At 43.9% G+C, this 25,592-nt stretch overlaps 1 protein-coding gene across 11 annotated transcripts in view; it reads left to right on the forward strand.

Annotated features, from left to right (window-relative positions):
• The window catches only part of DOCK7 (dedicator of cytokinesis 7), a 95,272-nt gene that overhangs the window by 47,034 nt on the left and 22,646 nt on the right, over nucleotides 1-25,592 (forward strand). For 6 of the 11 annotated variants that reach the window (XM_053950394.1, XM_053950395.1, XM_053950396.1 and 3 more), the window contains exons 15-30: nucleotides 5,127-5,244; nucleotides 5,980-6,050; nucleotides 6,772-6,910; nucleotides 7,086-7,187; nucleotides 7,442-7,528; nucleotides 8,298-8,529; nucleotides 9,846-10,010; nucleotides 11,606-11,775; nucleotides 16,684-16,773; nucleotides 17,796-17,891; nucleotides 17,988-18,128; nucleotides 18,246-18,359; nucleotides 19,450-19,620; nucleotides 20,332-20,471; nucleotides 23,938-24,107; nucleotides 24,916-25,070. In XM_053950394.1, coding sequence (XP_053806369.1) covers nucleotides 5,127-5,244; nucleotides 5,980-6,050; nucleotides 6,772-6,910; nucleotides 7,086-7,187; nucleotides 7,442-7,528; nucleotides 8,298-8,529; nucleotides 9,846-10,010; nucleotides 11,606-11,775; nucleotides 16,684-16,773; nucleotides 17,796-17,891; nucleotides 17,988-18,128; nucleotides 18,246-18,359; nucleotides 19,450-19,620; nucleotides 20,332-20,471; nucleotides 23,938-24,107; nucleotides 24,916-25,070 — 2,161 coding nt within the window. Of the gene's footprint in view, nucleotides 1-5,126; nucleotides 5,245-5,979; nucleotides 6,051-6,771; nucleotides 6,911-7,085; nucleotides 7,188-7,441; nucleotides 7,529-8,297; nucleotides 8,530-9,845; nucleotides 10,011-11,605; nucleotides 11,776-15,379; nucleotides 15,473-16,683; nucleotides 16,774-17,795; nucleotides 17,892-17,987; nucleotides 18,129-18,245; nucleotides 18,360-19,449; nucleotides 19,621-20,331; nucleotides 20,472-23,937; nucleotides 24,108-24,915; nucleotides 25,071-25,592 lie in introns of all 11 variants that reach the window. The other 5 variants (XM_053950401.1, XM_053950402.1, XM_053950403.1 and 2 more) reach the window with 2 other exon arrangements.

The raw sequence follows: 25,592 nt of genomic DNA on the forward strand, positions 1-25,592 counted from the left end.
TGTTTGTGTTGTTTGGTTCCCTTTATTGCCTCAGGAGTGTGAAAGGGTTTTACCATGTTTGAGAGCGCTGGATGTTCAGGTGGTGAAGCTCCTTGATGAGCTGTGGAAGGGCAAAATATTCCCAGATGATTCACACAACTTGATTTTCATCTCCGGCCGTTTTCTGATGTAACTCATTGTGCTGCAGTGGATTTACTTGTCATCGAGCCCAGATTAAGTGAGAAAGAGGGAATTAGGTCCAGAGATTGCCTGGATGTGATTCTGCTGTGTTAAGGTTTGTGCAGTAATTTACACCATATAAAACTTATTTTTTAAGAGCTGCTTTGCAGAGGTGGGTGAGATAAATAATACCTCGCTTGCATTTCTCACCTTACCGTTCTTTTTGCTGTTTAAGATTCACACTGCATAAAGAAAGGCTGCAAGTGCTCTGAAATAAATGCCCAGTTCTGCAGTGGGTCTCTGCATGGAAACGTGGGGTTTTTTGGGTAGTATTGCAGTGTGAGTCAAAGATATTTCTCTTTCTGGACTCATTCATAGCAATCCAAGAAAGCAAAATCAAACATTGCACAATGTACTTTGGAGAGTTTTCAGGTTTTTGCTAAATTTGTGTATGTTTGGAAATTCTTCCCCTGGACTTTTTGTTATGTTGTTGATGTACATATGCACGTATGATATGAAGCATCTGTAGAAAGAAATGTTTAAAAAATGAAATTTTTACCTCATATGTTGAATTTTTTTTGTGCTCAGGGGTTGGTAATACGCAAGTAACCTTCCCATTCACAATTAAATACTGTGAAAGTATTTTAGATCTCAGATGAATTGCTGGGGAATATTTTGTGCCAGTATGATTGGGATCAGAGTTACTGGAGTACCTGAAGTATGGAAAAGCATCAGAAGCAGGGAGATGATCAGGCCCAGCTCTGGGCAGAATAGGGATTCCTTCAAAAAAACAATTCTGAATTGTTTCTCTGGCATCTGACACAGGGATTTTGAGCTGCAAAACTTGAAGAACTGGTTGTAAAATTAAAAAAAAAAAAAAAAAAAACCAACAAAAAAACCACCAAAAAACCAACAATACAAACATATAGACATTCTTCAATCCACTTCATAGTACTTAAGTGGCTCTGGTTTTATGTGGTTTCAAATGAACCATTTTCTTTTTTTAACTATTTCATGCAAGAACTCTTTCTGGTTTATTTTGAATTCTTCCTAACCCCATCACCTCCCAAAAAACTTTCTTCTTGGCTTAGTCTTTGGAAAAATACAGGGGTTACTGAAGAAATAGCAACTGGGGATCAGACATTCTACCAGGTTCCTACAGCTTTTGTGTCCCATGTGCTGCTGGCGCTGCTCAGGCATGACACTACCTATGGAAAAGGTTTGTTTTCCAAAGGGAAAAGGCAGCCAGAAAGCCCTGATGTCAAATATTAATGAAGCACTAATTAGCTGCCAAGCACGTTTCTATATTAATGCCAAGGCCAGTGAAGTCAGGCAGTGCTAAACTCACTACAGAGCACCCCTAGATGTCACAACAGTCCCAGAATCCAGAAGAAAAGTGGGACACAGGAAAGCAGAGAGGAGAAAGGCTTCTGGCATGACTAAACCATATTCAAGAGCTTTGGAAACCCTGAGAGGGAATCCTCTGAGAGTTGTCAGCCCAGTCTGGAAAAGATGTATATAACAAACATGATCCTGAAGAACTTTCATGCACCTAGGTGACCCTGATTATATGGGCTTTAAATGATTTTTATAGTAGGAATAAAGCAAAGAAAAAGGTCTCTGGGTTTTACTGAAAAGGGAAATTTTCATAATAAGAAAATTCATTCATAGAAATTTTCATTGTAAGAGTTAGGAGCAGCTCTTAATGTTTTAATACCTTTGTGAAGGATTTTGCAAAATGGCTGCAATGATATTACATAAATATTTAGAGGAGTGCCTAGTGCCATTATTTCCATGGCTTGGGAAGCCTTTGCACTTTAGCAATTTATTTTATGGAAGTAAAAGCACTTCAGAGATCTGTTTGAGATAATAGGATAAGCTTTGCATATATTTGGCATAGCATTTTAATAAAAGTTCCAAACCCAAGCCCTTGGGTTTACAGCTCCTGCCTGAAACTTTTATTGATGGAAATCAAGACATTTATTATGCTCCTGTCACTTTTTCAGCCATCAGTCCCTTTCCATGGCTGCTGTAACTGTGTTTAGACAGGAAGATCTGAGGTTTTTAGTTATGTGGTGTAAAAGAGAGGCTGGGAGAGCTGGGGATGGAGAAGAGAAAGCTCTGGGGAGATCTTAGAGCCCCTTCCAGTTCCTAAAGGGACTCCAGGACAGCTGGAGAGGGACTTGGGACAATGGCCTGGAGTGACAGGATGAGAGGTGATGGTTTAACCTGAAAGAGAGTAGGTTTAGATTAGATTAGATATTGGGAATAAATTCATTTCTGCATGGGTGGCGAGGCCCTGGCACAGTTTGTCCAGAGCAGCTGTGGTTGCCCCATCCCAGGAAGTGTCCAAGGACAGGTGGGACAGGGTTTGGCACAGTCTGGGACAGTGGAACGTGTCCCTAGACATGGCAGGGGATGGAATGAGGTGATCTTTACATCCCTTCCAACCCAAACCAGTCTGGGATTCTGTGGTAAGGTCAAGCAGGATTTTTCCATTTGGGGTCACATTCTGATTTGCCAGCTGGGCATTTTTTCCCCTCTTTCCATGTAAGTTTTCCACAAAGGGAAGATGCCTGTAACAGGAAACCCTCTGGAGAGCGGCTGCCTGAACAGGGGGGAACATCCCCCTGTCCCCTATTGCAGTGGGATCTATGCATCTCAAATCCCATGAGCACCAAGAGCTTCTTCCTAGTGAAATGCCCTTTAATGAGGGCTTGAAAAGCAGTGGAGAGGGGAACAACCTGTCCCTTTCCTCAGCATAAATCAATCCTTTGCATAAGCCTGCCTTTAATATAGGGATCCTGTAGCCTGGCTTCACAAATACCTTAAATCTTTCTCTTAAGCACTAATAATACTTAATAAAAGTTTTATGAGCAAGGTACATTTTAGAGTAAATTTTCATATCCATTTTCATTTTAAAAGAACATCAAGCAGCAAATGTATTCATGGCAGAACAAAGTAATTTAGGAGAGTCACAAAAATGGCCCTGGTCCCCTCTGAAATAGTAGGAGAGCATTGATTTGGCAAAGTGACCAGTGGGGATGGGATTCCAAAACTTAATTCACCATGAAGGACTTGAGAGGGAAGAAATTCCCACTTGCCTGCTAAGCTTATTCCTCTGCCTGCAGGGGTGAAGCAGAGCCTTGCTCATGAGGCTGCTCCAAATACCCCTGAACTGCTCTTAGGGAATTCCTTAGGATCAGCATTAGCTGTGGCTGTGTAGGTGGACTCTTTGGGGTGCAGATGGAATTGCCATCAAAACCAAGTCCTTGGGTGGGATTCATTGGCCAAAATCTTGTCATTAGTGCCATTTCAGGCAGCCAAGGACAGCCTCCCTTTGCAGCTGCTCCTCCAGGAGTGCGTCCCACCAGTGCAGGTGTTTTGGAAACTCCTGGCATCTAAAAGGCACCAGGTACTTTCCCTGAGTTACTGCCCTCCTGAGAATCCAAAAAAGAGTCTTTTTGTTACCAGCCTCCTGCTGCCAGCACTCGACAGCAGCTGCTTTATTACGCCTTAAAAGTTGTCCTGCTGTGCTCCTCACTTCACTCCTCTGAGCCCATCTGGCATCTCTTGTCTCTCTGGGACAAGGAACAGTTGGAAACCACTCACAAATTGTGTTCAGACCCACGGAACAGTTCCCAGAGGGAAGGGAACCTCTTTATCCTCTTGCCTCACAAGCCAGGGCTGTTAGAGGGCTGATTCTGCAGTGTTTGGGCCATCCCCTGGCTGGAGCTGCAGCCTCCCCTGGCCAAGGAGGATGATGCTGGTGTAGTGGGCAGGGCTGTGTGGGGAGGTGGAATGGGGATTTCCAGGCTGGTGTTTAGAAGATGTGTAACAATTCATACATTTAGACTTGTTTGGCAGCAAAAGAACGTTCATTTCCTTTGAATAACTGATTTTTGAGATGGAAAAGTCTGTGGGGGATGTTGGTTTGTTTTTTTTTTTTTTTTTGTCTTTAAAAGAACATCAGGGAACTTTGTGTAGATCTAAATTATTTGCACAAAGGACAGGTAAGGGTTTGTAGTGGACAGTTTTGCTGATGAAGTGTGAATCCAACTTTCACCTTGGCAAGGGCCCAGCAGGGCTCGGAGGACAGAAAATACTGCAGAATTTTGCATCTCTCATGGCTGTTAAAATAATCAGAGACTTGGAGAAATGGGACTGGAAGGGGTTTCCAGAATGTGTCCCCTGCCCAGTGAAGGTTGAGGCTGTCTTTAAACCCATCTGAAGAGTGTCTGCCTCACTTGTCCTGAGAAACCACCAGAAAATGGAAGTTTCACACCCTCCAAGGCAATTTGTTCTACTGCTTTGACTCTCCTTACAGCCAGAACATTTTCCCTTGTGCCTCACCTAAATCTCCTGTGCTGAAGTTTTCTCCCATTATGTCCTGCCACATTCCCTGTGGATGTGATGAGCACTTCTTTACTTCAGACTTTGAAACAGATCTTTAGCTACCTGGGAGTGTTCTCATTACCTGAAGCTACATGTATCCATTTAGTTTAATCCATTTTCAGAGGAGAAATGTAACCTGAAGTTATCCTGATGTCAAGAGATTTAAAAGAGAAAAGAAAAAAAAAAAAGGGACAGGCCACAAGAAGGCAGGTATTTAACAGAAACCAGCTGTTTTGTGTTGATCAAATAAAGTATATGAAGTAGAAGTAAATAAAGCTTTTGTATTCATATGTTGTCTTTCCACTTGAACTTAGACTGTAGAATCACTGGGGAATTTTTAGATGGATTTTTCAAGTACCCTTCCAAACAAGAACTGTTTCAAAATATGATGAGAGTTTAAAAAGGAAATAAGGGGTCATTACCAAAGACAAGTTGTTTGTCTGGGTGTGCAGTGCATCTGAGAGAACAGAAAGTGTCAAACTCTTCACTGTGAGCCTTTCCACAGAGGTTTAAATAACAGCATTAATGAAGGTGTGACCTCTCTCATCACCTGCTGCCTTTGTCTCTTGCAGGAATCTCCTTTATGTGTATCCACAGAGCCTTAACTTTGCCAACCGCCAGGGATCTGCCAGGAACATCACAGTGAAAGTGCAGTTCATGTATGGAGAGGACCCCAGCAATGCCATGCCGGTGAGGGGAGGCCTCTGTGCTCCGTGGGAAGGGCAGAGCACTCCTGGCAGTCAGGAAACCCCTGTCTTAAAACCTCACTGAAATGCATTTCAAAAGAACAAGTTCTGAGGAATAGAAAATGGTATTTCAGAGCAAAGAGTGTATTTGTGTAGAGTTTGCAAGGTAACAGTGGGGCAGCTGGAATTTTAACTTGAGATTATTCATTATAAGGGTGGTGAGGTCCTGGCAGAGGTTGCCCAAAGAGATTCTCCATCCCTGGAAGTGTCCAAGGTCAGGTTGGATGGGGCTTGGAGCAACCTGAGATAATGGAAGCTGTCCCTGTGTCATTCCTGAGATGGGATTTAAATTCCCTTCCAGCCCAACCCATTCTGGGATTCTGTGTTTGCAGCAGACACTGCTCATGGTTGGAATAGAAGCTTTGCTTCCATGACAAAAGCATTAAAGGTGACAGCTTTGTTCAGGGTAATCCCCACTCAGAGAAGATCTGTGCAGGGGTGGTTCCATCCATCAGTTCTTCTGCCATGTCTGTGTCCATGTGTCACTGGAGTTGTTGAAATTGTGCCTTTTCAGTGACTAAGTGAAGTGCTGCCTTGTCAGTGAAAGGGCAGGGAACAAGCAGATATAACTGTACAGATGCACAATAAATGGAGCTCTAAATGTCTCTGCAGGATTATGGAACAAATTCTTGGCACAGTTTTATAGGGGGGGTCCTGTGTTTTTTTCCCCTTTTTGCAGGTCATCTTTGGCAAATCCAGCTGTCCTGAGTTTTCCAAGGAAGCATACACAGCCGTGGTGTATCACAACAGGTAAAACACAGTGTGGAAGTGCAGTTACTCACCAGTGACTGGTGTTAATTATTTAACATCAGCATCTGGACAGCACTCACAGTGACTGCAGTGCCAGTTGATGCTGTCCTTAGAGTTTTGTGACAACTGGGAGACAGAGTCTTTGTTTGCTGTGGTACAGATCAGCTTTGTGTGATCCTGAGCACGTAGCCCAGCTCAGCAGATGCTCCAAGTACAACTCCAGTCAGCAGTCATGAAGATTTATGTTCCAAACTCACGGGAGCAGGTGCCCCTGTTGTTTTCATGGAGTCTTTTAGACATTAGGTACAAATTGGAGCTACTTGGTCTTGAAAATAATTCCATTGCAGCTGGGGTGAGGGGTGCTGAATCCAGCAGGAACATTTTCCTGGCTTTGCAGCTATGCCAGGGACAGATGTTCCAGGGAGAGATGTTCCAGGGGAGATTCCTGTCCTGCAGGTCGGGCTTGTGGCAGTGTCCACGTTGAGACAAGAGTTTATTGCTCATGTGGTTCAGAGTGCCTGTGTGAGGAGGAGGCTGGTGCCCATTTTTTTGTGGATTAGAAGTTTTCCCAGTCCTTTGTGATCAGAAAGTGAGCTTTAATCCCTCGGGATAGCCCATACACTCCCTTCCCTGCAGATCCTTTAACTCAAAGGGTTCAGTCTCGAGCACAGGGTAGCAAACCACTGTGGGTGACTCAGCTGAGGCTCTGCTCTCTGCACAGATCTCCTGATTTTCACGAGGAAATCAAGATTAAGCTTCCAGCCACTTTGACAGACCACCACCACCTGCTTTTTACTTTCTACCACGTCAGTTGCCAACAAAAACAAAACACACCTCTGGAGACTCCAGTCGGCTACACCGTGAGTGCCTTTCCATCCTTACATTTTTCAGCACATGATTCATTCAAATGCATTTGCTGGCTCTTTGTTTAGCATCCCTGTGAACCCATATCCCGTTGGAGAGCTTGGGAAGTTGGCAAAAGCTCAAAGGAAGCCTTAAGAAATGTGTGGTTTTGTTGTTTCCTTCTCTTTGCAGTGGATCCCGATGCTGCAGAATGGCCGGTTAAAGACGGGTCAGTTCTGCCTTCCTGTGTCATTGGAAAAGCCACCACAGGCTTATTCAGTGCTTTCTCCAGAGGTGAGCTGAATTCTGCCTGCTGGAAACCAACAGAATACATGTGAGAAAAAATGAGAGGATGTATGTGTACATATCTCTGTGTGTGCATTTATTTATTTCTTAAAAACTGTTAAATTCAGACAGAATTTTAGTGTTTTTGTGAGGCTATGTGTGTGTGATCTGGCCAAAATAAATGAAAATAAACGAAATTGTAATTAGCAGAGCCTAAGCTCTGCTCTCTGCCACATCCTCTCTCATTCTTCCTCAACCTGCAGGTTCCTCTCCCAGGGATGAAGTGGGTGGATAACCACAAAGGGGTTTTCAATGTGGAAGTTGTTGCTGTGTCATCCCTCCACACTCAGGTGGGTGTCAAGAGCAGTCACTGGAATAAAATAATCTTCTGACAGTTGAAACGCTGTCAGAGTTGATGCTGTGAAGGGTGTAACAATCCCTTGTAGTGAAATTACAATCTCATTTTCAGTTCTGAGCCAGCACACCTGTTTTTTCCACATTCTGCTGTGAGTATATTTGAGAAGCTCTGCTCAAAAATATGAGTGGTTTGGCCTTTATTCACAGGGGGGTGAATGGCCAACAGTGTTTTCAGCCTGTTGTGTTTGATACAACAGCTCCAACACAGCCCAGGCAAATGATGTTTTCTTGTTCTTGTGTTCTTGTTTTCTTGTTCTTGTTTTCTTGTTCTCTTGTTCTCTTTCCCCTCCTCCTCTTTTGTTTCTCCCTGTATTTTCCCTCTTTGATCTGAAAATAAAGATGACAATCATTTTGTTTAATCATTTCAGCTTTTGTTTTATTAATTCCCACTGTGTCATTTTGATGGGGTGTGTGTATTTTATTTGTGCTGTAAGTAGTAATGTGATTTTAGTGCATTTTTGTCTGGTTTTTCTAAGAATACACAGTCTGTGGGTCCTCTAGTTTTGCCTTGATAACTTTGAAAGTAGAATTAGAATTTAATATGGGCAGATCTCTCAAAGATGATCCATTTCTACTAATTTTGTGAGATTAAATGGCCAGATAGAAAAATGAGGGTGAGAACCCATCCATGAGATACAAATCCATAGAAAATGAAGATATTTTGGGGATTCTTGCTGATTATTGGCTTTTTGCATGTTGTAGGACCCTTACCTCGACAAGTTCTTTGCACTTGTCCATGCTCTGGATGAGCACATGTTCCCTGTGCGAATAGGAGACATGAGAATTATGGAAAACAACTTGGAAAATGAACTGAAGAGCAGCATTTCAGCTTTAAATTCCTCTCAACTGGAGCCGGTAGTGCGATTTCTTCATCTCCTGCTTGACAAACTGATCCTTCTGGTAGTAAGACCTCCTGTCATTGCAGGCCAAATAGGTATTTTATTTAAGTTTTATAGAGAATTACATAGCTGCAAGTTTGACACTTCCAATTTTATCATATTTATGTAGAAGTAAAAAAGTCCATTTTTATGCTTTATTTTAGTGCCACTAATATACCAAGTGTCTCCCAGATAAAACATGCTGGCATCCAGATCTGGGGTGATATACACAGCAGCAGTATTTAATATTTAATGGAAAGCTTCTAAAAAGGACTTGGAATTTGGTGTCCAAATTGAGCCACGAGAAAAAGAGCCTGATTTTCCTGGATGCTCAGCATGTTTTTAGCACTGGAGCTTGTTAAGCTGTCTCCATCCTGACAGAAAGCAGGGATTTCAGCCTTATTAATCACCTTGGAAAATCTGGAAGTAGGTGAAGTAGGAAAATACAGATGCTGCATGTTCCTGTAGTGGATCTGATACTGCCAGCATGAATAATCCCTTCTTTTGCTCCCTGTGAAGGGCTAAGCTCTGGCAGTACAAAAAATCTCAAGTTTAAGTCAGGATTAGATCCTTACTATTTAAAATAGCAGTTTTTGCTGGTTTTTTTTTTTTTTTTGGTAGGAAACCTGAGTTTGGACATGGTGGAATATAAGGATCTAAGACTGCTTTAAAAATAATTTTTAAGATATTTTCTTAGCTGTATAAATTATTTATTTAATCTTTCTGGGGAAGCATTTACCTGCATTTTTATTTTATATTTTAATGTTCTTTCACTCTTTCAGTGTTCTGTATTGGTTTAGTCGGTTTGCATGGAATATTATGGACATTAGTGATGGGATTTATTTAAAATAAGATTTTCATTCTTTAGCTGCTGTCATTTTCCTTAATTTTTCTAGAATATCTGCTTCAGTCTGTGTGTAGTTTTTTTGGTGCTCATTTTCAGAGCAGCTTTTTTCTCTCAACAAAATGAAATTGTTCATTTGATACAGTTTGTATTTTGGCTAAGGCTTAAATAGAAGAAATAATTAACTAAGAAAAGCCTGATAAATATCCAAAGGGTATTATCCATCAATGAAACAAAGACTTGCTGTTGTTACCATTGCAATTGATGACCGAAGTTGGGCTGGTTCCAGAAATGGAGCCTAAATTTGTTACGTTTATTAATAATAAAAGTGGCAGCTGATCACTGGAGCAGCTGTCCTGCTCTCAGGCTGGTCAGACCTGGTTCAAACACCAGTTTGGGATGAGAAATGCTTGCTAGGCTCTAAGAAGCCCCACCATTTACCATGGAGGAGGTGGATGAAGAGCACATTTAGGATCTCCCCTGGGTGCTGCTGCAGTCTAAACCAAACTCCTCCCTTTTTGCTTTCAGTGAACCTGGGCCAAGCATCTTTTGAGGCGATGGCATCGATCATAAACAGACTTCACAAGAACTTGGATGGCAACCAGGACCAGCATGGCAGGAACAGCCTGCTTGCTTCCTATATTTATTATGTTTTTCGCCTACCCAACACCTATCCCAACTCACCATCACCAGGTAGCTCTTTTTTTTTTTTTTTTTTATTTTATTTCAAGTTTGGTAAAAGAAGGCAGAAGCCACTTGCTGGCAGAGGCTCCTGAGCTCCAACTGTGTGGCTGCTTCCCTGCAGGGCCCTGTTATTAATTTGCCAGTGTAGCCACTTAAAGATGAGTTTAATTACTGTTAGTTGTGTCAGAGATTCAATTATTTTATGATTTTAAACAAGTGTCACTGCTGAAGGATTGTGAATTATGGCAAAAAACTGGGGTTTAAGGTTTCTTCTGAGACAGGTGTGATGCACTCCTGGCCTGTCATGTTTCCCAGTCTCCTTCACAAGAACTTTTATACTTTAATCAAGTTCCAACAGAAGTTTAAACACTGGCTGGATGGAATAGATATCCAAAGGGTATCTATTCCATCAATTAAACAAAGACTTGCAATTGACGACCAAAGTTGGGCTGATTCCAGAAATAGAGCCTAAATTCATTAAATTTATTATTTATATAATATTTTACATATTTTAATGCATGTGTGTATATATATACACGTATATACATACGTACATATTTATATATAAAAAAACTCATGCTTTTATTTTTGTGTATACATATAAAATATAGACATTATATATATTTAAAGCAGGAGTGTACAATACTATAAAACACATGTCTGGGTACAGGAGGGAAGCAAATTAATCCCAGCCTTGCTGAGAGCAAGGGATGGGAAAGAGGTGGCGTGAGTGACAGCCAAGGAAAACCAAGTTTTGGAAAGAATGTTCATGCACAGAGTGGGGAAGCCCTGAGAGGTGTTGGGAAGGTTTTGTACCTAAAACTGTGCCCACCTTTGGTGGGCTTTGAGTGTGAGGTCTGCAAAACATCCTGTTAGCTAAAGACAATCCCACAGGGAGCCTCCTGCTTCCCAGTGGATAAAAAATAGCTTTTTATTCCCATGCTGGAGTGACTGGGCAGGGCTGGGTGTCCTGAGGGGGTCTGGGTGAAGGATGGCCAGAGTGACCAGGCAGGGCTGGGTGTCCTGAGGGGGTCTGGGTGAAGGATGGCCGGACTGACCAGGCAGGGCTGGGTGTCCTGAGGGGGTCTGGGTGAAGGATGGCCAGAGTGACCAGGCAGGGCTGGGTGTCCTGAGGGGGTCTGGGTGAAGGATGGCCGGACTGACCAGGCAGGGCTGGGTGTCCTGAGGGGCTCTGGGAGATGGAGGATGGCCAGAGTGACTGGGCAGGGCTGGGTGTCCTGAGGGTGAGGGATGACTGGACTGATCAGGCAGGGCTGGGTGTCCTGAGGGGCTCTGGGAGATGGAGGATGGCCAGAGTAACCAGGCAGGGCTGGGTGTCCTGAGGGGGTCTGGGAGATGGAGGATGGCCAGAGTGACCAGGCAGGGCTGGGTGTCCTGAGGGTGAGGGATGACTGGACTGACCAGGCAGAGATGGCTGTCCTGAGGGGCTCTGGGTGAAGGAAGGCCAGAGTGACCAGGCAGGAGAGGCCTGGCTGTCCTGAGGGGGTCTGGGTGATAAAGGATGGCTGGACTGACTGGGCAGGCCTTGCTGTCCAGAGGGGCTCTGGGTGAGGGGTGGCCGCACTGACCGGACGTCCCCGCAGGTCCCGGCGGCCTGGGGGGGTCCGTGCACTACGCCACCATGGCCAGGTCGGCCGTGCGCCCCGCCAGCCTCAACCTGAACCGCTCGCGCAGCCTCAGCAACAGCAACCCCGACATCTCCGGCACCCCCACCTCGCCCGACGACGAGGTGCGCTCCATCATCGGCACCAAGGTACGTCTGTCCTGTCCTGTCCTGTCCTGTCCTGTCCTGTCCTGTCCTGCCTGGGACCCCTCAGAGCCCCAGCACCTCCCAATCCTTCCAGGGAAGGGCTTGGGGGTTGTCCCAGCCCCTCCTCAGCCCTCTTCTAGCAGTTGCTGTTGGCACCACAGGAACGCCGCTCCTTGGAAATGTGAGCCATCCTAGAATGCTGCTTCCACAAGTGTGGGGGCTGAGGGCAGGAGTCCTTCTGGATTTGTCTCCCCCTCACTTTTTTGCGTGGCCAGCAGCCGAACCCTGAGCCCAGCTCTGTTGTGTCTCCCCAAAACTTGCACCCTCTTCCCCCGCTCTTCCCTCCCAACCCCAGACTCCCTCCTCTCCTCTGCGTTCAGCTGCTCAGCTTTCTCTACTCCTCGTGTCCAGAGTGGGTGTCTTGCACACAGCAGGAATATTCCTGCTCCCTGCATGGCCCAGAGAGGATTTGGGATGCTTGGTGAGAGGCACAGTCTGGCCAGCTGAGCACAGGGGGACTGACTCCCACACTGACTGCCCACCCCAGAAAGAGAAATTCCAGCGTGGGTGCAGAGCATCCAGCATAGTTGTGCTCTGGCTCTTGAGGGATCATAAATCCATCTCCTCCTGCTGACTTCTGACTACACAGAACCACCACAGTCCCAGTCTGAGCCCTTCATTTTGTGCCTAAAATAGGTGGGATGAGCCAGGACAAAGCAGTGTTGGTAATTCCCTCCCTTGAGAGGGCTGCCAAGCTCAAGCTGCTTTGGGGTTCTCTTTTTTTTTTTTTTTTTTTTTTTTCAGGGTGAGACTCTTTCCTACCACATCCTTTCACTCTTCCAGCACAGGTGAATTCCTGAGCCCTTTCAGGGAGCTGTTAAATTCCTTTGGAAGTTTAGGGAGCAAAGTTGTTACCAAAGCCACCACCCTGACCAGACAGGCTTGACATGGCTGATGCTGGGTTTTATAAGGGCAAGAAAAACACAGTTTGAGGAAGAGGTTACCAATTTTAAATGAATGACAACATCATTTGCTGACCAAATAAGAGGCTGAAGAATTGTGGGTAGGCAAATGATTATTTCTTACATCAAAGTCTGGACTTACAAGTCTTGAAGTATTTTGAAGACCACTTCCGTATCTTGCTAATTAAACAAGCCTGACCTTTTGTGAAATGCCACAGGCACTGATGTGCATATGGAATTTACCCAGGCTATCAGAAGTTTAATGTGTGCTGGCTTGGTGAATAATGTCACAGTAGAAAACAAAGAGAGATTTTCTTCCAGAGGTTTTAAAGGAAAACCTGTTCTGTGGATAATCATTGAGGGAAAAGTTTCCTTTAGGGTAGTCTGAGTATCAGGAATTAACCTCAGTCTGGCTATACAAACTTTTGGTTGAGTGGAATTATTTCTGTTTCTTAATATCAATAGACAAAAATAAGACACTTCCTGAGATGCTGACATGAGTGAAAGGGTGCAGAAATCCCTGTTGTTTCTCCAAGTAATGGCTTAAGGAATAGATAGATTCTAATTTGAAGTGCAGATTCCCTATCACAGGAAGTTTTCTGCTTCAAAACAACTCAAATTGTGGGGTTTTTTGTTGTTTGAGGGCAGTCTTCAAAGTCGAGTCTTGTGTTATATTTTATTCTAATGTAATGTGTTTAGGGGTGTGGTTGGTATAAGTGCTTTAAGTCTTCCTCTTCCCTTGAGTCTCCCTTATCTCCTCTTCATTTTGAAAACTCTGTACAGGATTTGGAAGATTTCTGTTTATTGTTGCAGCAGAGGAGGTCTTAGGTCTGTCGCTTGTTTTGCTATAATTTGTGAATTGAAACCATGTAAATTTTATTCCCTACTAAAGAAAATTTATTAAATGTCTAAAAAGACATGTTTAAAGTGATCCTGGAATGCTGGAGATGAGAAAAACCCAGAAGACGTTGTGGAGCTCCATTGCTCTGCCAGTGGATTTTCACAGATGTGGGTCATGTTCCTGCACAGACCCAGCTGCAGGTTGAACCCCAGGGGCAGCACAGAATTTAACAACAGCTTTGTGAACTTTGGAGTGACTCTGCCAAGCAATAAGGAGCTCCTGTACTCTTTTTGTTTTCTGAAGAGGAAAGAATCCTTCCCTTTCAGATTTTTACAAAATTACTTTTGCTTCTGCAAACACAGTGTGTGTTTAATTGTTATCCTCAGAACCTGAGCGACAAGATTAGGAAACCCTGAGAGAGAAATGTGAGGGGGATAAAGGCATGTTCAAAATTAGTCCTGATTTTACAAAACAAGAGCTTAGTTCAGCATTCTGCAAAGCCCTTTCGACTTTAAATCACTGTGAGCAAAATAAAGCATGTTTATGGGGCTGAGCAGGGCACAGGGCTTTGATTTATTCCTGCCAAAAAGTAATTGAGATTAAAACACTCTCCTTATGTGTTCAGTATTTTTTTTATTGGACATCTTAAGCAAAATTACAGCACTGCTGAGCTCTGCCTTGAGGAGCTCGGTGGATTAATGGTTTGAATCCCAGGTTACAGCTCTCGCGCCAGGTTCAACCTTGAGGTGGATTTTAGTTTGCTGAGAGAAATAAATGATTTGGCTTGGTGGACTTTGCAGCTGATGCTGATCACTGGGATGAAATGGACTGCACCTTTGATTTGTATATTGGGAAAAAGCCCTAAGTTGGCACAGAAATGAGGATGGAAACTCTCGCTCAGGTGAGGGTTGTCAAAATCAATGTGTGGTATTTGTAAGGAATTGTGTCTGTCAGAGCTGCTTCCTGGGACCCAGGGAAGTCCACTCCATCCCCCTGAATGTTCCTGATTTGGGAGCAGCCTGGGTGACAGCACAAGTTTAATTTTTCCTTCTTTCTGAGAGTCTCAAGGAGAAGAGAGCAGAGAGAGGAGGGATCCACAGTAATTTTGCCAAAATGATCCATTGCAGTAGAATTTGGAGTACAGGCTAGATTGAGCTTTTGAAAAGCAGGATGGTTTTTCAAATGTTTTGCTTGGCAAAATAGGTTGGTTCCAGAAAAGGTACGTGCTCTTTCCTCCCTTTGCCACAGTGCCCAGAGGAAATGCCTGAGTGTCCATGTGAAATTCTGCCAGCAGTGCTGGACTTCTATTCCATAGGCAGGGAACCCTGTGAGGATTGACAGTCAGCCTCTTCAGTTTCTCAGAATTTCTGTAAGAATTGTAGAGCTTATGAAATCCGGGCTACCCTGAAGATGCTGGAAACCTCAGAGAGCATCCTCACATCTCAGCACAGTTTTTCACTGTCACAGTGTAAATCTCACCTGGCTCCATGGGAATGGGTTTAAACTGAGCAAAGGACAAGTGGGATTTTTCAGGAGGAGGAGAGTTTTTGAATGTCAAGCATTCCAGACAGGACAGGCCAGACCAGAGCTGTTGACAGGATTAATGTTCTGTATGTATGTGAGATATAAAATAATCCTCTGGACTTGATGTCTCGACAGGCACCTGAGAACTCAGGTTCTAAGTGCTGATGTGTTTGCAGTGTACCCACTTCGAATGCTTGTAAGGACTGAACTTTGACTACTGTATGGCATGCAACATGTAATATTTCTTTCCTTTCCCAACTGCTTTCTGTCACATGCCCAGGGCTTGGACCGCTCCAATTCCTGGGTAAACACTGGTGGTCCAAAAGCAGCCCCATGGGGATCCAACCCCAGCCCAAGTGCAGAGTCAACACAGGTGGTGTCTTCGGTAGAGGTTTTTCTGCCTTTGTTTTCCCTGATGTTTCCCTGTAGAATGTCTTCCTTTCAGTGCATATTCCAGTTTTGGTGGTTTCTTTTCTTTTCTTTTTTTCTTTTTTTTTTTTTTTTTTTTTTTTTGGTAATTGTTTATTTGAAAACTTTTCAGTTTGATTTTATAAATTCTCATCTTCTCCCCCACCACCCCACCACACTGCATGAAAAGCCTCCGATCGCGTGAACGTGTCCCCTCCTTTCATTTCAGTGGTTGCTGGTCTGTGAAATGTAAATGCTGTGACTGCTTTTGTTTTCTTTTTTTTTTCTCTTTCTCTCACACTAGTTTCAGCTTCAGGTGGAGCACATTTCTAAGTGGGAACATTAATCACAGCTTCATAGTTTTGTCCATGTTTGCCATTCCTTTCGATGTCGTGAGCCATTTTGCCATTCTCATCAAGCATTTAGTACTCATCGTCCAGTAATCCTTCATGACTTGTTTGAGTGGAATATTGTGAACCCAAACTGATTGCCACATATGAAATTCTCTCTTCAAACATGTCAATTTGAGTGCTGGAGGCAGTGATTTGCCAGGGCCAATTGTATTGTTCTGTGTTGCAAAGTATGAAAACTTTACAGCAGCTTCAGTCAGGAAGAGTTTATTTAGCCCCCATTGCCTGCTGCTCTCCACTGCATGGTTGCCTTGAACGTACCTCTCAACTGCTCCTCCTTCCCAGTTTATCAGCCTTCCCAAAATATTTAGTTCAAGTTCACTTGCTCTCGTGGCAAATTATTTCCATCAGAAGCAGAACTTGAGTGATTTTCCCCTTGCCCGTGGCAGCAGCAGCGTGGCTGTGGGTACATCCCCTCACACTTGGCCTCTGGTGGATTGAGAGGTATGGGCTGAAATTCCAGATATTACCTGTGCATGTTGATAAAATGCAAGGATGGAAAAGTTTCATGCTTTGCAGCATTGTCTTTGTACATCAGAACATGCAGTTCTTTAAATAACCTATATGTCTTAAAACCAATCAGAATTGCTGTCGTTTTATTTAGACCCAATCTGTAAATGCCTAAGAGTTTGAGAATGCTTAAAAAGCTGTAAAAACCCTACAGTTGGAAGAGTATTTTTGTAAACGTTCTTTGTCCTTGAGCTGCAAAACCCATCCACGGCAAACTTTAATGTCCTGTCATCATTCATTCATCTCCACTCCGTAGGCTACGGATCGAAGTTGTAATCGTATGTCTTCGCACACTGAGACGTCAAGTTTCTTACAAACATTAACAGGACGATTACCAACCAAAAAGGTAGATTTCAGTGGAGACAATTGATATTGTGGGGCAGGGAGGTCAAGTCATTCTGAAAACATGATGCAATTTATTCTTTTATTTATAGCCAGATTATTTTTTTTTTTCCCCTGAGGTCATTAGGAACTGCTGGTGCTTAACACCTCTGAATATCCAGGCTGTAGGGAATGTGAAGTATTTGGAGTTGAATTGGGAAGAATTAAATGATCAGGAGTTGCTTGTCTGATTTAATGGCCATAGTGTTTGGGGCCAGTTTATTACTGGCTTTCAAAAAATATGAATAGTACTGTCTAGACACGTAAATGATACATTTTGTGTGCAAAATGAAAATGTGTTGGATGGCTCGGTATGCTGAGCTCACTTATCCAGGTGTTAATCCAGAGAGACTCCAGAAAGGGAACGGGAGTCACTTTGAAAGTGAACTCCCTTAGAGGAAATGAGGACCTCGTAAACAGTGTCAGAAAGGCAAAATGCCAGAGCTTTCTTTTGTGTAAAGAAAATGTGGCCACTGCCACGGTCAGTCTGTGGGTTGGTCTTTTCCGAGAAAAGAAATCCAAGAGCTGTTTGAGCCCCGTGTTTCTTTCTTACTGTTTTAAGTCCTTTCTCACAGTAAATCGACATTTTTATACAAATCACTTTATATGTCCACTTTTTACTCCTTTTTCCTGCGAAAATCAGACCAGGCAGAAAGGTAGACTTTTTAAACTAAACTAATTTGAGCACCAACCTTTTTTTTAATTATTATTTCTTGGGGGCGGGTGGAAAATTCTTTTGACACTTGAGATTCAATCCTGGAGCGAGATGCTGTGAAACGTTTCTCACATCACATGTCATAACCTCATCCCTCATTGTTAGCTGGGGATTTCTTTATGGGATGCCACCGCTGCCGTCATGTCCTCAGTTATTTAGTTTGCTTAACTCATTGTTTGCCATACTTGCCACGGACCGTGCTGACATTTCTCATGGGGGCTGTGTTGGGAGCTGCTCTGGAGGCTCGGGCTGACTCTGGGTTTGATCTGTAGCTTTTCCACGAGGAGCTGGCCCTGCAGTGGGTTGTGTGCAGCGGGAGCGTGCGGGAGGCGGCCCTGCAGCAGGCCTGGTTCTTCTTCGAGCTGATGGTGAGCAAACACCTCCCTGATAACCTCCCAGCCCCTGCTTTCAAACAGAACCAGCAACAGCTGCAAGTGGCCCTGCTGTAATTTATATCCCCATAGGTGAAGAGCATGGTGCATCATCTGTATTTTGCTGACAAACTGGATGCGCCGAGGAAGAATCGTTTCCCGGAGCGCTTCATGGATGACGTGTCTGCACTGGTCAGCACAATTGCTGGTGATATAGTCTCCCGCTTCCAGAAGGTGATGGCAAACAATTACACTGAGCCCAGCTCGGCCACCAGCCCTCCTGCCTCTTGTTTGCTTGAAAACACACAGGATTCCTCATCTGCTTTCTGGTTTTCTCTTCCTTCTCTCCAGGACACGGAAATGGTGGAGCGGCTCAACACCAGTCTTGCGTTTTTCCTCAATGATTTGTTGTCCATCATGGACAGAGGATTTGTTTTTGCTCTTATTAAGACCTGCTACAAACAGGTGATTGCAGATAAACATTGTGGCTTAACTGAACCATGGCAGAGCCGGCTACTGTTGAATTTCTCTGGACAGACAGTAAAATATGGACACAGTTCAGGTCTTCTTAGGGCATGGCATTCTCAGAGGTGATTTAGGGTTTACGCCTCTCTGATTACACTCTTAACTGTTAATTAGGAGTCACTCCCTGGAGTGAATGGACATGGAGCAGGAAGGGAGAATTACTCCCTCTGCTCACCACGTTCAGAGTAATTGAATCAAAAATTAGTGGAAGGTTCTGTGAGGGAGCTCAGACTGTCGTGGTGTCTTAAGGACACGGTGACCCTGGATGATCATACTGATCACTGAGCTCCTCTTCCATCCTTTGGGGCATGCAGGGTGTTCTTCCCCATAAGGAGGGCACCTCATTTGCAGTGTGACAGGGAAATCACCCTGAACCACTAAGTTTTGTTTGACTACAAACATCCATTCTGACACTGTGTACAGAGGAGATAACGAGGAATCAGTGAGAAGGACTAAGCTTGGACTCGTTTTCCCTTTAGAATCTAAAACATTCTCTGTAAGGAGCAGAAGAACAGCAGGAGCATTTAAGATTTTAAGCTGCCTGCTGTATATTACATATATGATGTGTCATTAATTATATTTTTATATATAAAAGATATATGTATAAAAACCAACCTGCATCTTGGAGCTGTTAGTGCATCACACTGTAGTTCTCACAACTCCCTGCTGAAATCAACAGGATGTGGGAATTACAGAATCAAAGAATGGTTTGGGTTGGAAAGGACCTTAAAGATCATCTTGTTCCAACCCCCCAACAGGTGAAGTCTACAGTTCTTCATTTGGTTACTTAAATACAACTGGTGTATAGATTTTGGATTGAAAGATATGTCTAGGATGTGTGTGGCTCCTGCACATCAGGAACTGAATTTCTGGCACAAAAAACGTGCTGTGGACGTGGGTGTGACCATTTAATGACACCAAGCTCTCCAGTTCTTGCTCTGGGAGTGATTTTGTGTGGGCCAGGAGGGCTCACCTTGAAGTTACACTCTCTTTTGGTGCTGACTGCAATGCTGTGGGCTGGATTTTCCAGGTGTCTTCAAAGGTGTATTCCTTAACAAATCCAAGCAACCTGGCATCTCTGAAGCTGGACTTCCTGCGCATCATTTGCAGCCATGAGCACTATGTCACCTTGAATTTACCCTGCAGCTTGCTCACACCACCTGCATCTCCATCACCATCTGTGTCTTCAGCCACTTCCCAGGTACTGAGAAATTTGGGAAATACAAGTTGGGCTCGGAGCTGAGAATGAAATCCTCTGAGGCAGTTGTATCACTGTACCTTCAATCCCCCTTGCTAATATTTTTGGAAGTGTTTAGTTAGAAATCAGTTTTTCCTGCCACAGAGGTTTTGATTGCTTTTGATCTTTTATTATTGAGAAAAGAATGCCCATATCCCTCTCCTGGTAGTGACCACACACTCTCCTTAGGGACCTGGTCCCCTCTTGTATTGGACAAACACAAATAAGCCATAAAGGAAAATACTTTGTCCAGTTGCCCTTTTGTGGCAACACAAGGGATTTCTGAGCTCCCTGCAGCTTAGTCCTGGCCTGCTCAGAAAAAGTAATTTGAATTAGTGTGTCATTCAAGTGGATTAATTAGTTGCAAAACCACATAAACTAAATCAATTAAAGCCTTCTTCAGCCCGCATAAGAACATCCTTGAGTTGAAAGTTTAACCAATCCACTTTTAAAGGTTATTTGGTGTAACTTTCCTAACAGGGGAAGACAATCACAACAAACAGAATTAATGGAAGGGTTACTGAGCTGGGATGGAATTTAAGTGTAGATGTGCCTTGATCTAAACAAAAAAGGGAAAAGGCATGAGGTTGTCTTTAATTCTGAAAACTGCTTCATATGTGTTTCCTAAGCTTTGACTCTGTTCATGATGCAGCTTCTGAAACTTGATTTTTTCAGAGTTCTGGGTTCTCCACCAATGTCCAAGACCAGAAGATTGCAAATATGTTTGAGTTGTCTGTGCCTTTCCGCCAGCAGCATTACCTGGCCGGGCTGGTGCTCACAGAACTGGCTGTCATTCTAGATCCTGATGCAGAAGGGTAAATCTTCACAAAGTTTTGTTTTTCAAAGAGCTTTCTGTAATTGCAAGCAAATGGTGGATGCAAAGAAAGTCCTGGCATGGCCAGAATTTATATAAATTAGTAAGCTATGATAAGAAATCAGCGATTTAAGAATCTTCTTTCTTCTTGCCCCTTCTGTTTCTTCCTTATCCCAGACTCTGTAAACCTGATTTCAGTCACATTTTTCCAGCTGAGAAGAGGGAAAGAGGTTCCTGCTGGAGCCCCCACGTGCCACAGGGCACTGCTGGAGCTCTGAAAGGAAAATAGCTTTTCTCAAACGTAACAGGAAAATAATTTCCAACATTTAGGAAGCCTCTCTTGCTGGTGGTTTTAAATGTTACAATATATTTTGCCTGTGGTTCTCCCAGCTCTTTTTAACTGTAAATTGTGCATTGATGAGGCCCCTGTGGGTTACACAAATAGACAAATAGAGTCAAGCATGCAGAGTTTGTCAGTGACTCGCCTGGCTTGTGCAGCAAATAATTTTCTGCTGTAGTCCTGACATCCAGTCTGTTCCTTGTGTTATTTAGGGCTGTTTTCTGCCTTGCCTCTTTAAAATGGGTTGCAATGGAAATTATTGATTGCTTCCACAGTCCTGAGTTCCCTCACAGACATTTTTCTCAAGGTGGACTCAGAAATACCAGCCGAGTCAACAAATGCTGATGATTCATGGTTAATTCTGCCCCTTTGCCAAGAGGTCTCTGGAGTTAAACATTCATTCTGTTTCCTCTTGGAGAAGAAAGTGATGCCATAAACTGGAATATTTTCCTGTATATATACATAACACACTGCAGTCCCATTTGTTTGGCCTGAAATGAAAAAAGCAGCAAATCTTTACCTGTATGTGCTGTCTGCAGAAATCCTTTTTGTGCCAGAGGAGCATCCTGCTCACTGGTTAGAAATCAGGCCCTGTCTCTGAGTGTGTCTGCCCTTGTTCTTCACAAACTTTCTGTTCTCTACCTGCCTACCAAGCCCTTAAACCTGGCCCAGGATGGTAATCTCTGCACAGAGGAGCTTGCTGGTGTCCACTGGGGACACAACTCCTCTCTCAAGCCTTGTCTAGCCAGAAAAAGGCTCCTGGTACCAGTTCAGCTCTGGAGATGCATTTTGATCCAAGCTCCTGAATTTGGGGGCAGATGTATACCTGTAAAACATTTACTTTTTTACTGTTTTCCAGAAAAACCTGGAGTTTCAGGTTTGTTGACTTCTCAAGCTCAAACCCTGTGCATTTCTCCTGGTAGATCTATCAGATAAAGTAAACCAAGTGTGTTCAGATCTGCTCTTCCCTTGCTGTGAAGACTTTGAACAGTCGTACATGATCACCCACAAGAGAGTTCAAACTTGCCTTCCATAAAATATTGTAGCCAGCACTGGGAGAAAACTCAGAATTGTTCCCAGTTCATTATCCTGCAGCAGGAGTGGAAAGGGCTGTTCATCTAGTTGCTTATTGTGTTAGAGATCTGCTTTAGACCTTCATAGGTAATCCAGAGCCTTAAATGTGTTCTGTCCTTACTCTTTTTGCTCCATTAGCAGGATATGTTTAGTTTTAGCTCAATTTATAAGAACTACTTGGATTGAGTTGGACAGAGAAGGAGACAGCTCCCTGGTGCCTGGAGGTGTGTGTTGGATACGTCCCTCAGTGTGGCAGGGTACAGTGTGACAGGGTACAGAGCAGCCCTGCAGAGCACCTGCAGCCTGAAAAACAGGACAAACAAAGCTTGCAGGGGAAGGGATCCAGCTGAACGTGACAGGGCCCAGCTGCTGGGCCCTGCACAGTTGTCTCTGCAAACACTGCAGGGGTGCTTTGGCCATGACACACAGCACCCACGCTGCCCGTCTTGGCTGAGGGTGCAGGCCAGAAGTGAGAAAATCAGAATTCAGCCCTCAGAGTTCAGTGTCAGAGTCGGTTTTGCCACAGGTGTGGGTGGGTGTTGACAGAGATCCAGGCCAGGGCTGAGATAAGGGAGAGGAGGGAGGGAGGTGAGATTGATTCGCTGCCTTATCGGGAAGAGCAGGGGGCTGCATTTCCTCCTCTCCACCAGGAATTGATCCACCACAGTGCCCACCCAGCTCTGGGAAAGTGACAAAGAAATCCATGGATCCCTAGGTTGGAATTAAGCAGCATTGCTTGGATGTTTTCCCTATCTGCAGTTTTATGGCCTGTGGGATAGTTTCCCTTGAATTTTTAAAAACGCCATTTAGGTGGCACTCCTTCAAAATAGTACAAAGACTTTTCTTTATCCTTAATCTGAAGGAACCAGTCACTTAAATAAGCATTTCCTTCCTAGTTGTTAAGGCTCTCACTAATTACACAAACAAGCAATTGTAGGATCTCATTATGGCTTGATTAAAAGCCACAGGGAGGACCTGCAGCTCCAATGGCTCATGTCCTTTCAAGCTGTACTGCTGCCTTACAGTCAACTTCAAACCCCCAAAAATCCAGTCAAAGCCTCTTTTTTTTAACCAGAACTCACCTCTACTTTTCAGGTAAAGTGGATACTGCCTGAAATTCAGCACTTGTTTTAATACCTCAGGTCTGAACATTGCAGCTTATGTTTTGCTACTGCCTAATGTCTGAGCTTCCTTGGCTGCTTCGTGCATGGGGTAAAGTGTCTTCTTGGCTGGTTTGCCTACAGAAGCAAATAGCTGCAGAGAGAGCCTGCTATTTGCTCTGGGAGAGTTTTGCCTCTGCGTGGTGGCTGAGGGGATTGAAAGGAGCAGAGTCCTTGAGAGATTCAGGGGAGTTTTTGTGTTTCAAGGAGGGTCACACGTGGTGCTCTACAGAAGGGCTCTGCCAGTGTTTGCATCTGAATAATGACAGAAGCCATTTTGGCTATTTTTCCTTCTATCCCTTCATGTCTTTGCCACTTTTTATTCAGAATTGTGGATCTACAGTCTCCTGTTTTGGTTCAGTAATTGCATGGGGTAGGGTGGGAAGCTGAAGCAGAAACTTCCTAATCATTTGATTAAAGCAATGTTCTGGTTTAGGAGGGTTTGTCTCTGTGTAAATGGTGTTAAATAGCAACAAAAAAAAAGAATACAATTAATAGTTTTACTAAACCCACTGTCCTCTCAAGTTTCTCTCCCTGTTTTCCAAATTTCCTAAGTTTTTTCTAAGAGTTTTTAGTAGATTCAATGCTTCAGCATAGCAGTAGCTGGGACTTTGGGGGTTTTTAATGGAATATATGAGAGTGTTCACGTTATACTGAGTGTGCATTCCATGAGACATTTTTGCCCATTTTACAAGGCACAGTGAAAAACCAGCCAACCATCTGTAAAATCCATGGGAGATCAAAAAAACCCATGCAACGGCAGTTCGCACGAAGTTAAAAATAAAAAGCGGGATTTTTTTTTTTTCCCTTCCTTTTTGAAGCCCCTTAGTTACAAAAGAGAGTTTGCTTTGAAGATATTAACTAATGTGCATGACCCAACTGTCTTTTAACAGTTTATTTGGATTGCATAAGAAGGTCATCAACATGGTACACAACCTGCTGTCCAGCCACGACTCGGACCCGCGGTACGCTGACCCCCAGGTAAAGGCCCGGGTGGCAATGCTGTATCTACCTCTGATTGGCGTGATCATGGAAACTGTGCCTCAGCTCTATGACTTCACAGGTATTTGATATTCTCTGCCTTGGCTGTCTGCTCGCCAGAATGGGTGGTTGGGTTAAAAAATTGAATTATCAACGCCTTTGCTGTCGGATGAGGTTGTTTCTGAATTGTGATTTTGGCATTTTTCGTGTTTGTTTTCACTTGCAAAATGTGCCTTCAATGCCTGTTAACACTCAAGCATTTGCCCACTTGTTGGCATGAAATAAAAAAATAAAGCAGTGCATTTTAGTTTACATCCCACTGGCTGATGTAAATGCAGAGCCAGCTTCCATCTATGTCTCTGACCTGCTTAAAAAGTCACCCCTCACACTGTACCAGAGTCCCTAAATCCAAAGGATAAGCAGAGTTCCTAATTCCAAAGGATAAGCAGAATTCCTCTTCTTCCTCCTGTCACGTGCTCCATCAGCAGTTCTTTTTCAGGGGTGCTTTGCAAAGTGTCCCAAAGAGCAGCAGAAGTTATTTCAAATCGGGGCAGGGAGTCCAGTCAGGAATAGTTTGGAATTTAAAGTTCTCCTCTACATCCTCTGAGTTCCATGACACAATAAAGCTGCAGGAAGGGATTTGGAGTATTCAGAGGGACAAAAGGTCTGTTGTTAGAAGGGTTTCAGGTACTGAGGTTGTGTAAGTTGCATTTGGGAATTGCTTTCTTTGCTTTCATGGCCTCAAATCATTGTCCTGTTCTTTGCAGGACCCCTCAAGTGGGATGATTTTCAGTTTGCATTCCCAGCTCAGTGAGACCAGCACTATGGATGGAGTCTGGGGGGTGAAGCCTTGATTTGGGGCTTGACTAAAGTCATGTATTTCTCTGCAGAGAGTCACAACCAGCGGGGGAGGCCGAGCTGTGTCGCCGTGGACGATTATGAGAATGAGGGTGGCAGCATGATCAACCAGACAGTGGCCATGGCCATTGCAGGGACTTCTGTCCCCCAGCTCACCAGGCCCAGCAGTTTCCTACTCCCTTCTTCGGTACAAATCCCTCTCTCCTCATTTCCTGACCCTCAGTCTGTGTCAACCAGCAAATATTCAGCAGGTTCTGTGGGCACCTACATCAGTTTGCAGTTGGTGTGCAGAGGGGCAACAAGGGGGACAAACCACGTTTGCATGTTGCTGTGTGTGTATCAGAGGGGCATAAGAAAATGCCAAGGAGGGATAGGAATCAACAAACCTCATAAAGTGGGAGAATTCTCTTTCCTGATAAAGATTCTTCTGTTCTGAAACAATCTTATAAAACCTCTGTGAAGTGCAGTAGTCACTATGAGCTTTAAACCCTAAGAACAAATTCTACCCCAGGTAAATCCCACCTGGCTGAAGACAAGGAGGGGCTATTTTCCCTGTTCTCTGCACAGAGAGGGCATCCTGATTCTGGTAGCAAGCAGACCCTCCCATTTCTGCCTTCTCTTGCCTTTACTCCAGGACCATGACCCCTTTTTGCTGGGGTTTAGGTGCACTCTCAGTGAGACACTGATAGATGCATGAGATAACATGCAG

This window comes from Vidua chalybeata, chromosome 9, assembly GCF_026979565.1.
Source record: "Vidua chalybeata isolate OUT-0048 chromosome 9, bVidCha1 merged haplotype, whole genome shotgun sequence".
NCBI classification, from domain to species: domain Eukaryota; kingdom Metazoa; phylum Chordata; class Aves; order Passeriformes; family Viduidae; genus Vidua; species Vidua chalybeata.